Source organism: Manis pentadactyla, chromosome X (genome assembly GCF_030020395.1).
Source record: "Manis pentadactyla isolate mManPen7 chromosome X, mManPen7.hap1, whole genome shotgun sequence".
Lineage (NCBI taxonomy): Eukaryota > Metazoa > Chordata > Mammalia > Pholidota > Manidae > Manis > Manis pentadactyla.
This window is the reverse complement of record NC_080038.1, coordinates 59,467,198-59,484,124: the sequence shown is the minus strand read 5'-3', so window position 1 is coordinate 59,484,124 and position 16,927 is coordinate 59,467,198. Positions and strand designations below refer to the sequence as shown.

The following is a 16,927-nucleotide window of genomic DNA, read 5'->3' as shown; positions in this document are numbered from 1 at the left end:
GCATGTGGGACACTCTTTAATGCTGCTCTTTTCATTGATGTCTGAGTTGCCGTATTTTTAAAGTGGGGATTATGCCAATCTTCTCCCCACCCCCTGATAGGGTTATGGTGAACATTGTACAAACTAATGGGAGGAAATGACTGGACATGGTGCCTGGCCCATAAGAGCTTTCACTGAATATGATTTCCCTTATCCTATGCCCCCATTTTCCCTTTTCTTACCAGGCAAGGCCTTTGCCCACTTGACCACATGCACAAGCTGTCTTTCACCCAGTTCATTGAGGCTAGAGAGCAAGGCTGCGAAGGAGTCAGGCTGGTTGTTGTCATGTCCAGCACACACCACACCTGGCTCAATGGCTTCCAGGACATTCAGAAAGATGGGCTGACACTCATAACCTTCAATGTGTGACACTGTCAGCTTCTGGGTTGGCTCCTCAGTGGGGCTGGTGGCGCTGGAAGCTTCCCCTTCCTCCTGTAGTTTCAAATTACCAAGTTTCTTCAGCTTCCGGGCTATTGGGAAGGAAGGGAAACTTGGATTTAATATCAGTGGCCAAAAACAATAGTTATTATGGGAAAAAAAGCTAACCTATTAGAAAAGTTGTCTGAACTAAGATAATAAGGATGTCCATTCTCCCTGCTTACAGATTCTAAATTCCTTAAGGATAAGTACTTAGTTTAAACACTGGTTGAATAAATGATTCATCATCCTAAATCCCTACTCAACTCAAATGTTCATATTTTGCTTTCTCCCTGATTCCCTTGCCAGATAGACCTAGTATATCCTTGAATTGAGCTCTGCCTAAATGCAGCCTTTAGTATTCATACATTGGCCCTTCAATTAAATGATTTACTAATATATTCATCATCATTTATTTATTCATTCAACACACTCCATTGTTAGGCCTTTGCTTCTGAGTGACAAAAAAGATACAGGCCCTAACCCACTCTGGTAGAGGAGATATAAATGCCCACAAGCTATTCTATAAAATGTCAAAATGGTAAATGTCACAACAGAGGTATTAACACAACAGAGGTATTAACAAAAGAGGAAGATAATAATCTTCCTGCACAGGTAGGGTCAGGAAATGCTTTTTGGAGGCATTTGATCACACCTTGAAGAATGGTGAGGATTTCACCAGGCAGAAAGGAGTAGAAAGAATATAAATAAAAGCACTGAGGAGTGTTTGTGGGAAACAGAGACCAGTATGGCTAGAGTGTATATTGTATGTGTGGGGAGAGTGAGTATCTATGAGGTTGAAAACAAAGATGGGTCCTTACTTTAAAGGGGCATGTTTACCATATTGAGAAATTTGGGCTTTATCTTATAGGTGATAAGCAAATACAGACTTATAAGTCAAAGGAATGATGTAGTTGTGCCTATGTCTACTATGTCTAACAGATTGCTAGGGAAACAGACTAGAAAGGCAGACAACTGAAGGACTGGACTTGTTCTTTGGATCCCTAGGTATACCAGAAAATATAATGACTTGGATATTAGTTCCCTCTTTCTCCCCCTCTACACACACACACACACACTTTGACAGTTAAAGCTCTTTGAAGATGGAAAGGTTGTTGCCAGGCACTCATGTTATTGGAAATAATCAAGCAGAGGCTAGATGTACAATGGTTAAGAATTCAACCATCCTATGGGAATGAGTTTTTTAAGAAATGGTCTGAATGTCCCTTCTCATTCTCAGACTACCAAATTCTATCATCCTAATTTTGGCTCAACAAATGGAAATTTTCTGATGTTGCAGCATTTCCTACTGTACACTATAACAACTTCTGATATTGTCACTCATAGTTGAGCATGCATGGTAATATATACAGTGATTTTCTTCTTTAGTCAAGATGGGGAAGCTGAAGGGCTGAAATCCCCAATAGTATCAAAGAAATAACAGACTCCCCTTGCCTCTGTAATCTATCTGTAAAATGTGAACCATGTTAGGAGGCAGCCATTAGAAAGGATGATAGGAAAACATTATTTAAAACAACAACAATAATGTAAAACTCAAACCTTCAGAATCATCCTCCCCTTCTTCCCATGCTTACACACATATAATTTAGAGATCCTTGGGTATCCTGATGTTTACTTTGTGCTATTTTTCCTAGCTATATTGGAAGAAATATAAATAATTAAAAAGGTCATAACTCTGAAGCCTAAGCATAAACAGTTGCACTGGGGCAGTCCATAAGCTACTTTATCTCTAATCCTTTTAAAATAAAAATAATAAATTTAAAAAGGTATAAAACTAAGAAAGACTTTGATTTCTTAATTTAAATGGATAAATACAATGAAACCTGTTGCTGATCTGTTTCTGGCTCCTGCAGAAAAAATAATACTATTTGGAACTGACTTTCAGTTGTAATTAGAAAAATACGTCCTATAATACAAACTGCAATCATAGTGCAGCTCAATAAATCAATGCAAGAATTGATCACATGTTCGGATCAATAGCTAGGGAAGAGGAGGAGAAAATGGTCGGGTTGATGATGCTAAAGGATAAGAGAAAACTCAGAGTGAAATAACAAGGGAACATGGAATATCAACCCAAAGTATAAGATGACCTTGTCCAACAATCGTTTCTTCAGGGCAGTAATAAGGAGATTCCGTACAGTTAATAATAAGGAGATATGTACAACCACTCTCAATGCCTACCTCCTACCCCTCACCAAGGGCACATGCTGGAAGGCATGAGCCAGGACAGGCCCATCATTTTTCAGACCTAGAGGCCTGGCACCTATGTTATCTGGCATTTGGTGAACCCATTGCTGACATGGTTCTTATAGGCAGCTCTATAGACAGTCAGTGTCTACTGGATCTGCTCTCCTGATAATATTTCTGGATGTAGACACTCAGTTCCCCATCACTGGCATTTTCTAGCCTTGAGCTCAGCAGTTGCCAGGCCATATAGTCCCCTTTCCAGCCTGGAAGAGGACAGAGATATAATTAGTCCTATGCTTGAGGTAACTAAGATAAATAAGGATAACTATTTCTTTCACAGCCTTATATGTACTTTACTTCATGAACACATGACATCATTGAATTCCACAATGATAATAGGAGGTTAGGAATATTTCCTATCCCTGTTTTGGAAATTAGTAAACTAAGGTAATACCGCTATCAGGAAAGATAATCCAATTATCTGAACCTGGTCTGCTAACTATAAAGCCTATGTTCTTTCTACTATGTCATGATGCCTCCCAAAGGAATCTGAAGACCTGAGCCCTACTTCTCACCTAATATAAGGGTCCAGGAGTGGGGCTGGGATATATCTTCCATGGCTTCCATCCTCACCCCTAACTCCAAACTTCAGTAACTTGTATCAAATCCAGAAGGGAAGAAGCAGGAAATTATGAGAATACTCTAGTCATGTGCCAAAGCAGGTTTGGGACGCTATTGTGGCCTAAATACTCACAGCATGACACAATAGGAAGCGTCCTTAGAAATTATCTCATCGGCGGCTCAGAGATTCAATATATTTTCAGGGTCTACATGGGTAATACAGTTGTGTGTGTGTGTGTGTGTGTGTGTGTGTGTGTGTGTAGGAGAATGGAGAATGGCAAGAACTCTGGTGAACTGAAGTGAATGATTTACTGCCTTCCTGGCCCTGCCATGCACATTCACATGCACACACACATACACACACCCATAGAAGGGATTCATATAACATTTACATTTTTTCCTGAGACTCATCTGTATTCCAAAGTTGAATTCAGTCTTGGACACCATGCTGGGACTCCTGACATTATTTCAAACTTTAAAGTCAAAGATGGAGAGGCTGAGGCCAAAAACAGGGAGGTCACCTAGTGGTAGAGCTAAGACTAGAACCAGGGCTCTTATGCCTAATTCAGAGTTCCTGCGTCACATTGGCTCTCTTTTTGTCTAACTCATTTCCACTCTGTCTCAGTACCTGCCTCCTGGAGCTCCTTCTAGATTTTCACTGTTCATCACAGTAGGCTACTAACCACATGTGGCTACATAAATGTAAATTAATTAAAATTAAAGGAAGTTGAAAACAAAATTCCTTAGTCTCATTAGCCACATTTCAAGTGCTTGAAAGTCACATGTGGCTAGTGGCTGCTACATAGTACAGCACAGATATAGAACATTTTCATCATCTCAGAAAATTCTATGGAATACTGCTGTCAAACTGGAGTGTTCTTTGGGGGCAGCTGTCTCATTTGTCATGCCCTACTCATGCTATTCATAAAGAATAAAAGAATCCAAATGAATTTTATACAGATGAATCCATGGGATTTTCTAAAAGGAAGAGGGACAGTGCAATTGGTGCTGGTGCAATCAGTAAGGTACACTCTGTCACATCGACTTTCCTACCAGTGACTCAGATCTCGGTGGGGTGATGACTCATGTACCTAAGCAAATTCATTACAAGCAAGATCACTATGTGCAGACACTGTGGGCAAAATTCATCAACATGAAATGATTCCCCTTCTTTGCATAGTGCAAATAAGAACTTGACTGGTATTTTCACATCCTCCTCCTCTAGACCTATATGGCATCTGCTTGATGAAGAGAAGCTACATTTTCACTTGCCTTTAGGACCTGGGTAATGTGCTGTCCCTGCAGCCACAGTGGCCCAAGCTGCACCAGGTGTTCTGGCCTCTTTGCTTGAAGAGGGTGACTGTACTGAACGTAATTGAAATCAGATTCCATTCATTCTGCCAGGGGATCCTCTGTTCTCTCTCTGCAGCATAGGCCAGTATGTTGCTAGATGACTTGGTATGCTGGACAAAGAAGCTTGCTAGTCCCAGCTGTTACTCAATGACCAAGGCCTTGTTTTCTATGAAGGCTGCTGCTCCACACCCCTCCTGCCTCCTGCACCTGAGCCCCAGAGTCATATCTAACTCTTTCATGTGATTTACAAGCCTGCCAGCTCCTGTGTTATGGCAGAGACCCAATGGTTTACTTTAATTAAGTGGTGAAGCCAGGAGAAAGGGGTTGGTAAAAGTGGAGAGTCTTAATTGTGTGCAAGTTGCTTTTCATCTCTTCCCTGCTTCCAGTCTTAGGTTGAAGCAATGATGAGGAATGGCCAATGACAAGATACTTCCCTGTTCCTACCTGCTCTTTAGGGAATTGGAGCACCAATGTGTTGCTTGGATCCTGCTGCCTGGATCCTATAGAGAACTCACTTTTATTCCTGATGGGGTTAGACCTTTGTGAGGGCTATCTCTATTGCACCAGAGAAATATTTTTCTAATCAGGTTTCATGGAGTATCCCTAAGGAGAGGTAAATGTGATTAATCTGTAGCTTCTATAGCCACTGTGAACTTTAGGTATTGTTCCAGCCCCATTCCTTGCAATGGCAAGATAGAGGCTTTTGCATCCATGGGAAAGGAGGAGAGGCAATGTGAGGTCAAGTGTCCAACGTCTTAGAAAGTCTGAATCCCTCTCTCTAATGTCAAGGATGTTTCTCTTCCTTATATCTCACAATGGAATTTGGAACACAAAAGAATCACTTTCTGTGGCAGGCAGACTTCTAAGATGGCCCCCAAGATTCCCAGCCTCTGTACACACACCTTTCTCCATTTTTTTAGTCCAACCTAATATAGGTAGTGTCGTGGAGGGATTGGGCAGATGTAATTAAGGTCATAATTCAGCTGATTTGTAAGGGTGGTTGATGGGCTTGACCTAATCAGATGAGCTGGTTAAAGGAACTGGGCTCTTTCTGGAATGAAATTCATGGAGTCACAGGGATTCAACATAAGTAAGATTCTCTGTTGCTAGCTTTGAAAGTGGAGGGGTCCACAGGGCAAAGAATGAAGGCACCTTTGAGGAGCTGAGAGAAGTTTCTGGCAGATGGCCAGAAATGAAATGGAATCAATCCTACAACTGCAAGGAACTGAATCCTAACATAATCATACCAGCTTATAAGAGAACACTGAGCTCCAGAGTAGAATGTAGTCTGGCCGATACCTTGATTTCATCCTTGTGAGTCATTGAGTTGAAAATCCAGTCATGCTACATCATATTTCTGATTGCATAACTGTGAGCTGATAGATACTATTTGAAGCTACAAATTTTGTGGTAATTTGTTATGCAGCAGTATAAAAGCTTTCCTTGTAGAAGTGTGGTGTAGGTCAAGATAATAGACATTGGAGTCACATGATCTTGCATTCAAATCACAGCTCTGTCAGTTGCTAGCTTAATAATATTGAACCCTTTGCTTAGTTTCTCTGAGATTCAGTGAACTCATTTGTAAAATGGGGGTGCCACCACCTAGTCCTTAGGACATTTATAAGTACTAAATGGGAGAAAATGCTTGTATATAATGCTCCATGAAATGGTTTTTTCACTCCTCATTCATTCCTGAAAAGTAGGGAGTGAATGTCTTGTAGGTGACCTAACTCAGACATGGGGAAGAAAGGACAGCAGCACGAAAAGAGAACCAGATACAGCAGAGAAGGCAAAAAAGGTAACACACTATGAAATTAAAAACAGTAACTGAGTTTCTCTGTGCATAACTGCTTGTAAAACTGAATTCAGATCTTAAGTGCAATTCTAAATGTTAACTAAACATAAAAATATGTTTGGTACAGGGTTGCAAATTCTTTGTGAAACCAGGCTAGGCTTTACTTATGTGAATGTATTTGAGTATGTGTGTGCAGGTGCTTATACATTATAATGCTTAAATTTAGGGGTCATGAATTCAAATATCTTCACTAGTCAGGTAGATATTTAAATGAGTAAAATAGTCTAATGAACATAAATAGGATGGGCTAGGAACAATGAATGTAATTAATGCCCTGGCTAAGGGGCAGTCTGTGTAAATTTTCTAAACAAAGACTGTTCTGGATAGAATTCTCTAAGTGAATTTTGGCCTAGGAAAGGCCAGTTTGTGGCTTCTGGCTTAAATCATGCCAGCCATCTTTCCATCTGTTAGGATTAAAACCAGGAGATCTCAGTGTACAATTTTAGGATTAAAAGGTCATAGGAACACTGGATTAGGATCCAAGGGAGCTCACTTTATGACCTTGGGAACATCCCTTTCCTTCTTCTGCAGCTGTCTCATATAAATATAAATAAAGAGTAGTAGTTAAGAACAAATAATCTAGAGCCAGACTGTCTCAGTTGTGACTCTGGCTCTATTGCTTATATCAGTGTGACTTTGGTCAAGAATAAGCCTCTCTGTATGTTAATTTCCATATCTGTATTGTGGGGAGAATATTAGTACTTAGTTAATAAGGTTGTTAATGAGGGATATAGACACTGTGGTGGTATCTGAGAGTAGAGAGAAGATTCTGCACCACCAGAAAGAACGTCCAAAGCTAAAGCATGGTGAAAAAATGCACTGGACTTAGGGAGGCAGAATGCAATGATGACATTGAAGTTCTAAAATGTCATTCACAGTAAAGGATTTTATATTATTGGTTGGTGGTATTCAGAGTCTTATGGGATGTGTGGCCTTGGACATATCCCTTGATTCTCCTATACCCCAGTTATTTCATCTGTCAAGTGGTGACAATATGACTGGATTGCTTCATAGGACTATTATTAGAAGGAAATGAGATGATCTCAGGGAAAGTGCTCTGAGTCCTGTAAAAGTGTATGCCAGTGGGTGGGCTATGCCATTTTCCAAGAATGTATTTCTAGGTAGAAAACATTCTGAAAAACTGCTTACAGTGCTGACCTCTAAGAAGCATTGCCTCCCATCTTGGGCAGCTGGCCTCAAGTCAAAGGTTGAGAGGAAAACTGACTGGTTTCAGATTCCTAAGATAATCATAGGAACTACCCTCACAGAATTATAATTTTCCTTAGAGAATGCAGGTGAGGCACATAGCACAAAGTAAATTCTGTAGGTCAATAAATGATGCCTCTTACTCTTCCTCATTGCTAAGCACCATATAGTTTCACTTCATCACCTTTATCTCAAACAGGTGAACTTATTTTTGAAAAAGGCTAACTGATGAGACATATAAAATTTCCACAGGGATTGAGATAAATTAGGAGAGATAATCAGAGTTAGACGAGTTCCCAGACATCAATCTGGTATAGTAATAGAGCCCCAAAGGTTCTACAAGTGTCTCTAAGGGCCCCCGAGAGGAAGCAAAGTGGGCCTGAGTATGGGGCTCCAATAGCCCAACCTTCTTTCAAACCAGAACAGCAGTGCTTTATTCTGTATTAACATTTGGGATTTGCATCCGATTTTGTTTGAAGAAAAGGTTCCGCTGACAAGAAAAGACTTGAAGGCCCCACATCTTGTCTATCCCTTCCTCTCATATCCAAATCAATCCCTATTTTAAAGATGAGTAGGCTGAAGGCTAAAGCTAAGTCTTGCCCAAGGTCACATAGTTAGCTAGTTAAGAAAACAAACTAGAAGCAGTTATCCTAACTTCTAGGGTGGTACTTTTCCCATTTCATTAAGTTGAGTAGCATGTTAGTAGGGAAAAGGGTCAGTTGGAGATGAGTGGGGAAGAATTAGGACAGGGACAAGAGATACGGAACACATCCAGTCTTTGGCAGGAATTGAGTGAGAGATTAGTCGGTGGTACCATCCATGTGTAAGCATACATTAGTAAATATAGCCCAAATTCTCTCAAGCAAGAAGCCTCTTGGGCCTTCCCCCCAAACCCTTATTCTCTTCCCAGTCCCATTTCTGAGTCAGAGGAATAGCCAGGGAAAAGAATGTCATATTTTATCTTTCAAGGTTTATGTTGGACTGTTTAGTCTAATGTTTTTAGTTCATGGAGGAGTAAACGTAATTAATAATAGAATGATACACAATGCTGCAAATCCTTGCCGAAACACAGGATTTGGCATAAACTGTTTCCAAGTCTCCTCTCTCTGACTACTGGACCAGAAGAAAGGGGCCCAGTGTCCAGATACCATCCTGGGTGAGGGACACAAGGTCATTACCAAAAACCTGCTGATGTGAAATTGCATAGCCTGGAAATACTTTCACTTATCAGGCTTTTCCACTGGAAAAAGTAACTACATGAATTTAGAGCATACATGCTTTTACAATTACATTTAAACTGACATTAAAAACAAATGTGAAACAGTCCAAGCTGAACAGGTCAGCATGACCTGGAAAGCAAACAAGAGGAAAAAAATAACGAAAGAAAATAGAAAAAGAAAAAAAAGCCCGATGTTAACAGCATTAATTCTGTCAGTCTGTTGTAAATAAGAAAATGCCATTGGTGTATTAATGGCTTTATTAAAGGAAAGTTCACTAGCAGAAATATGTGACATTCAAACAAACAGAAAGCAGTTAAAAAGTAAACCACATTAGCCTTGCAATCGACATTAGGGAATGTCTTGCTGGTTCGGAGACTAAAATTCTGCCCTGAAGAGGCCTGAAGTACTTCCTTGGCTTTTCTCCGTCATGTTGCTGAGTCAGGGAAAGGAGAAAAAAGTGTGTGTGTGTGTGTGTGTGTGTGTGTGTAGGGGAGACTGGAGAAGGAAGAGGCTGAAAAAATGCAGGCCTGAGGCAAGGCAGGAAGGGGGCTTCTGACTCTCATATTTGTTTGCTCCTGGTCTCACAGACTCCACATCCACCAGAAGGATACTGGCTTCTACGTGGAGGATGTGGGGCTTACAGAGTATAGCAAGATATTAGAAACTCTAATAAAGTGCCTCTCCTCTTACATCAATGCAAAATTTAAGGCTGGCCTGGGATAAAGGGCTTCACACCTGATGTAGAGGCAACCAGATGATGTGAGTGAGCAGTGGGGGCAAATGAGGATACTAAGGCTAGAAGTAAGAGGTAAAGTCTGATCTACATTCCTCCATCATACTGAATTAAATAGGAAACAGGAGAGGGAGGACCTGGTTCTTAGATTTTGACTTCCTCTCTCTTATGAAAGGTTCAAGTGTGTATGAGCTTCTGAAAACAGAATCACCTTGACTTTGGGAATAGAGAGGGAAGAACTGACTCTAGTCTCCTGGTTTGAAGAGAAGGGTGTGGCCAGCTCATCCAGGAGAAGCAGAAATCTGGTCTTTGTTTACTGAACTGCAGTGGATTAGTTACTACCTTCAGCTCAGTGATGGGGTGTGAGGTTAAGATCTAAGTCCTTGGCAGTGGTCTAGCAGAATGGAGGTAAGGTAAAACTCAGGAATTCCCTAGTAACCAACTGAAAATGCCCATGAGAGTCCCATATAGACACAGTGGCTTCTTGTTCAAGGGAGCACTCAGGGTCCTATCAGCAAAGCTTCTTCCTAGAAGCACACTGGAAAGTGAACAACTGAGCCAAGAGTTTCATTGCATCCACCTGAGTCAGTGCCTAGCTGCCATCAGAATACAATAAAAAACAATAAAAAAGCTCTTTGCTAATGCCAAGTCATATTACAGGAAATAACAAACAATCATGATACTCATGACTACATGAATGGTAACTGTTACTATTTCTAGAGCTAATTTTCCCAACATCCCTGTGAGGTATGGAAACACCATTAGTCTCACTGGGGGGAGTCATCAACTAAGAGAGTAACCCTCACCCCCAATAGTCTGTGGTGAGGAGCAAGGGCTTAAACCTGTAAGTTTCAGATTCCAGATGGTTTCAGGATATTCCCTAGAATCCTCTAGAACCCCCATTTCAGTGTCTGGTCGTTTTGAGATGCTTGCAATTGCTAACCTGAAATTTTTCTAATATGAATGAGAGACAGTGTTGAACGTAGTAACTTAAAGATAGGCTTGCGCCTAGCAAACCCCATAGTCAAATACCTGAGTCAGGTCCTCTGATGCAGGATGCAGCATGCAGCATGCAAAACTGGGGAGTAGGTGGCTGCCATTTTGGACTTGGAGTTTCCTTTTGTCTTTTCCTACCTACCTTACTGTAAGACAGAGATGAGACAGGGAAATGAAAAATTCTTTACTTGGAGTTGTTTTTTTCCCCCCTTTCTTTTCTGCATTATTGACAAATATACTAAAGAGCTTATATGTATGCTTGTGTGTGACTCTTTCTACACAGTGGGCAAGAATTAGGCAGGGTAGGAGGGGATTATGTGGAGGAAGAAAAGGGAGGTAGAATTTAGTAGTTTCATTACAGCCCCTCGGAGCCCAACAAAGACTCCCTATTCAGTCTTCCAAATTTCTTGCAGCAGCCAAACAATCTCATAATATTACAAGCATTATTACTCAGCCTGGAGATGGGAATGCTTCAAAATTAATGACTATGTGCCTAAAAGCTCACTAATCAAAACTTCCATGCCTCATTTTCGACCCTGGGGACAGTCCTCAGTCTCTTTCAGTTTCATTGCGGCCAGCATGACACACCCCACTGTGAGTGTCAAGATCCAGATTTTCTTCTTAGTTCCAAATGCCAGTGCAAGTTTCTGCAGGTGATTTCTTCAGGATCTTGCTTACATTTTTTAAAATTGCTGACTTCTAGAAGAGTGAAATGTCCCTGTACAATCAATTTTCACTTCAATCATAGAACCATTGGTTCAATGAGGGTATTAAACAAGGGAAAGAAAGACATTTCTATGCTTCGCTTAAGAGATCTAAAAAGTGCAACAAGGATTAACTGGACTGGGGGGAATGGAAATGGATTTCAAAAAAGGTAATCCAGAGTAGCGATGCCATTTCCAGCTTATTTCCGAGATATCTATTGTCATGGAAATATTATCAATAATAGATACTCTGAAGAGTCTACTGGTTTCTGGGTGGCTTTGTATTTTCCCTCTCAGTTTGACTTCACAAGACATGATCCCAAAAGACATGCAAAAGTCTCTAAAAAAGTATCTTGCTCAAGTAAATTGTCTATGTTCAGTATGATAAGAAAATATTTTAAATACTTTTGTGGCTCTCTTTTTAAGTCAAAAGTAATTTTCAAACAAACAAGTTATGTTATCAGCTCAAATGACTTTTTTCCTTAATTGTTGTATTTAGAAAATATTTGCCTTTGTATATATGACCTATTGTATGCTGTGTACTCTTAGCTTTCTGCCTACTACTTTCAAAAAATATTGCCCATCACATCATTTTATTCTCTCAAGAGTAACTGAGAGATTTTGGTGCACTCACAGGAAAAGTAAACAATAATAAAATCTTTCTGCTGCAATTACACTTTAAAAATTCAAGGATTTTAAGTGACAATTTTACAAGGAGATACTCACTCAAGTACCAGACACAGGGTATCATCAATTTTGATGATCAAAAAAATTATTTACCTCTAACCACAGTTTTCTAAATGTAAACACTCAGAGACAGACTACAACATATATATGCTATCCCAGATAATTTGGATTGGGAGAATTAAGAGAAACAGTCTCTGGTCTCTCTATATACAAGCTCTTTTGAGAACTACAATTAGAGAGAAGTACACCTTTTCCTTGCCAATGTGTTACCAAATATGTATGCAACCAACTGGAGAATGGCAATCTAGGCCATCGAAAACAGATTTCAAGGGTTGATTCAAAGGTAATCCAGATATCAGGGACCTGAATAACCAGTACCAAAAGCCACACTGTAACAGAAAGAGAACAGGGCCCAGTGATGACATGGAACACACAGACCAATTCTCATCCAAAAAAGGAGTGGAGGGCACAGTGATATTTATTGTGGGGCTACAGTGTACCAGTTTCTTCACAAACTTAAAGTTTCTGTTAGGAAGATTTTATTCTTCACATAGTATAGTTTAGCAAACTTAGGCTTAGAGAGACCTAATGATTTGCCTAAGGTCAGCAAGATAGTAAGTAGCAGAGGCAGGACGAGAAACAAGGCCTGGATATATCTGAATCCATCATATTATTTCCACAATACCACAGGACCTCTTAAAACAAAAAAATTGAAGTTTGTAAGTGCTGAGTCACATGTTGTACATGCTGATGTCAAAATTTATAGGGTAATTCTGCTACTCTATGCATGCCTCAGTTATGCAGAGCTGTAGGAGCACTCATGTATTTGAGAATTGTGTGTGAGGAGTAGCACTTGTCAGAATTGAGACTTACCCTTACATTTCCAACATGAAGACCTTGTGACTCTAATTAGAGCCAAAGGAGAAGAGGGGAAATCCTAGTAACAGAGTTCCACACTGCTGATTCTTTATGATACCCTGCTGCCTGCTGAATAGGAGGTAGAAAGGACTTGATCTTTGGATGGGCTGTGGGACCCAGATTCTACAAATCATGATTTCTAGGCTTCTTACTTCAGTAATGAGGTTCTATGGTAGCACTATGATGAAGTTCTGGGGAGATATTGGAATGCTTGTCAGAGAGTGAATAAAAGGATGTTAAACTTTAGGGCAGAATGTCTAGATATCCATGTATTTCCAGAACTTTACATGGTTCTGGAAAGTCATAATATTTCCAGGAGTAACTTGTTTCGCATGATCCTTGGGTCAGGAATATGTACCTGTGGCCATTAGATGACTTGGTCAAAACTCTGCTTTAGCCTAGATTATATCCTATCACTTGTGTAAGCTAATAATACTACAGATCCAAAATGATTTACTTTTGTTGTCTGAGTAACCTGTGGTGCATATTCTTTTTTTCTTCTTCTTCTTAATTTGTTTTTTGAGGAACATTATGTTTACTAGACTCCCCTCTTCACCAAGTCACCTGCATATTCTTGAGATATGGTGAAGATGGTTTGCGCTTGGTCAGAAAAGCATTCTTGATTGATTCTCCTGGTAAGCAATGACATGCACATCTACAAAATAGATGACCTGGGTTCGCAGTTATCTGCCTATAGGATGTTGTATTTATCTTTACCCAAGTTTTCCAAACCATATTCCAGAAAATAGTGGTTTTGTAGGATATTAACAGGTATTATGTGGAAGAAGGATTTCTGTGGTTGGATTATATTTTGGAAATTTGAGTTACCAAGTTCCTAAGATTACTTTATTATAGTACTTTACAAGCTCTATGTTATGCTAACATGCACTGTAAATATTCCTGAGGAGGACCACAATATGCAGGTTTGCCTAAGTTACTGGACCATAGAAATCATTCTTCATGGACCATGTCATGAAACTAGTTTTATCAGGACCCACACCAGGAAACACTGGCCCAGACCAAGGCAATAGGCTTTGTATAAGGGAAGGACTCATGTACATGGTTAGTACTTGCACGGAGGCAACTAAAACCAGGAAACAAGGTTGCAATCATAGGTGCTTAGCAAAATCTGATGTTAGACATTTCTCTTTCTGGCCTACTCTCTCTTTTTTTCTAAAATTTAAGTTCTTACCTATGGAACATTCACGTTGCCACTAATTTTGTTTAAAAAAACCCATGCAGACTGGGGAAAAAAGATGGCGGAGTGAGAGAAGAGACAGAGGCTTCCTCCTAAAACTGGATTCAATTTGAAAATATAGTTGGCACAACTAATACTGAGAGAGCAACAGGAAAGAGGACGGTGCCAGACTGCACACACCTGGAGAAAAGAGCAGAACTCACTGAACGGGTTAACATACCAGAGCTGTGGCTCTGCAGGACCCGAGTCCCTCCTCCACCCCAGCTCACCGGCGGGAGGAAGAGAAATGGAACAGGAAGGGAGTGGAAGGCTTGGGACTGACAAATACCTAGCTCTGGAGATCTGGTCTGGGAGCACAAACCTACATTTCATGGTGCTTTCATGAGACTCGCATGACTACCGGGTTGCAAAGTTAATACAGGCAGAGTTCCTGGGGAGACTGGGATTCTGGCAGCTGGTGGAAAGCAGGGATCCATATCCGGCTGCTCTGGGACAAAAACTTATACCTGTGTGCCCGGCACACTGGCTCAGGCAATGGAGACAGGCACAGCAGCTGGGAGGTGGGGAACAGCTCTTCCCTCCCCACAGGCACCAGTACTGCTCGCCTATGACCCCCGACATTGCTTCAGGGGCTCAGCAGCTCCAGAATAGAGCTTCTGGACACTAGAGGGTGCCATATACAAACATGAAACTCCAAAGGAACCTTGTCCAGAGTAAAATTATTAATACAACTCCCGAGAAATATTTAAATGATATGGATCCTGACTCTTCCTGAAAGGGAGTTCAAAATAAAAATCATAAACATCCTAATGGAGGTAAGGAAAGACATCCAAGAACTCAGGAATGAATTCAGGTCAGAGATCCAATCATTGAAGAGCATGATTGAAGGTATTAAAAGCAGGTTGGATATGGGGGAGGAGACAATAAATGAAATAGAAGCTAAAGAAGGGGATTACAAAGAAGCTGAGGCACAGAGAGAAAAAAGGATATCTAATAATGAAAGAATATTGAGAGAACTGTGTGACCAATCCAAGCGGAACAATATTCACATTACAGGGATACCAGAAGAAGAAGAAAAGAGAGAAAGGGATAGAAAGTGTCTTCGAGGACGTAGTTGCTGTAAACTTCCCAATCTGGAGAAGGAGATAGTCTCTCAGGCCATGGAGATCCAGATTTCCCAATACAAGGGACCCAAGGAAGACAACACCAAGACACATAGTAATTAAAATGGGAAAGATCAGGATAAGGTAAGCCCGTTAAAAGCAGCCAGAGATAGAAATAAGATGACATACAAAGGATAGCCCATCAGGCTAACATCATACTTCTCAGCAGAAACCTTGCAGGCCAGAAGGGAGTGGCATGATGTATTTAATGCCATGAAACAGAAGGGCCTGTAACCAAGATTACTTTATCCGGCAAGATTATCATTTAAATTTGAAGGAGGGATTAAACAATTTCCAGAGATGCAAAAGCTGAGAGAATTTACCTCCCACAAACCATCTCAACAGTGTATTTTGGAGGGACTGCTATAGATGGAACTGTTCCTAAGGTTAAATAGCTGTCACCACAGGTAATAAAACCACAGTGAAGAAAGTAGAACAGCTAATTATGAAGCAAATGCAAAATTAAATTAAGTATCCCCAACGCCAATCAAGGGATAGACAAAAAGTATAGAATTTGATACCTAATATATAAAGAATGAGGGAGGAAGAAAAAGGAGAAGAAATAGAAAAGAACCTTTAGATTGTGTTTGTAACAGCATACTAAGTGAGTTGAGTTAGACTTTTAGATAGTAAGGAAAGTAACCTGGAACCTTTGGTAAACAGGAATCTAAAGCCTGAAATGGCAATAAGTACATACCTATCAATAATCACCCTAAATGTAAATGGACTGAATGCACCAATCAAAAGACATAGAGTCAATGAATGGATAAAAAAACAAGACCCATCTATATGCTGCTTACAAGAGACTCACCTCAAACCCAAAGACATGCACAGACTAAAAGTCAAGGGATGGAAAAAGATATTTCATGCAAACAACAGAGAGAAGAAAGCAGGTGTTGCAGTACTAGTATAAGACACAATAGACTTCAAAACAAAGAAAATAATAAGAGATAAAGAAGGAAATTACATAATGATAAAAGGGTCAGTCCAAAAAGAGGATATAACCATTATAAATATATACGCACACAACACAGGCGCACCAGCATATGTGAAACAAATACTAACAGAATTAAAAGAGGAAATAGAATGAAATGCATTCATTTTAGGAGACTTCAACACACCATTCGCTCCAAAGTACAGATGCACCAGACAGAAAATAAGTAAGGACACAGAGGCACTGAACAACACACTAGAACAGATGGACCTAATAGACATCTATAGAACTTTACACCCAAAAGCAACAGGATACACATTCTTCTCAAGTGCACATGGAACATTCTCCAGAATAGACCACATACTAGGCCACAAAAAGAGCCTCATTAAATTCAAAAACATTGAAATTCTACCAATCAACTTTTCAGACCACAACGGCATAAAACTAGAAATAAATTGTACAATGAAAACAAAAAGGCTCACAAACACATGAAGGCTTAACAACATGCTCCTAAATAGCCAATGGATCAATGACAAAATTGAAATGGAGACACAGTAATATATGGAAATAAATGACTACAAAAACACAAAACCCCAACTTCTGTGGGACGCAGCGAAAGCAGTCTTAAGAGGAAAGCATATAGCAATTCAGGCATATTTAAAGAAGGAAGAACAA

General features: G+C 40.1%; 1 protein-coding gene across 1 annotated transcript in view; it reads right to left on the bottom strand.

Annotated features, from left to right (window-relative positions):
* AR (androgen receptor) overlaps nucleotides 1–16,927 on the bottom strand; it is a 278,626-nt gene that overhangs the window by 19,555 nt on the left and 242,144 nt on the right. The window contains exon 4 of the mRNA XM_057496084.1: nucleotides 222–509. Within this exon, the coding sequence (XP_057352067.1) occupies nucleotides 222–509 (288 nt within the window). The remainder of the gene's footprint in view (nucleotides 1–221; nucleotides 510–16,927) is intronic.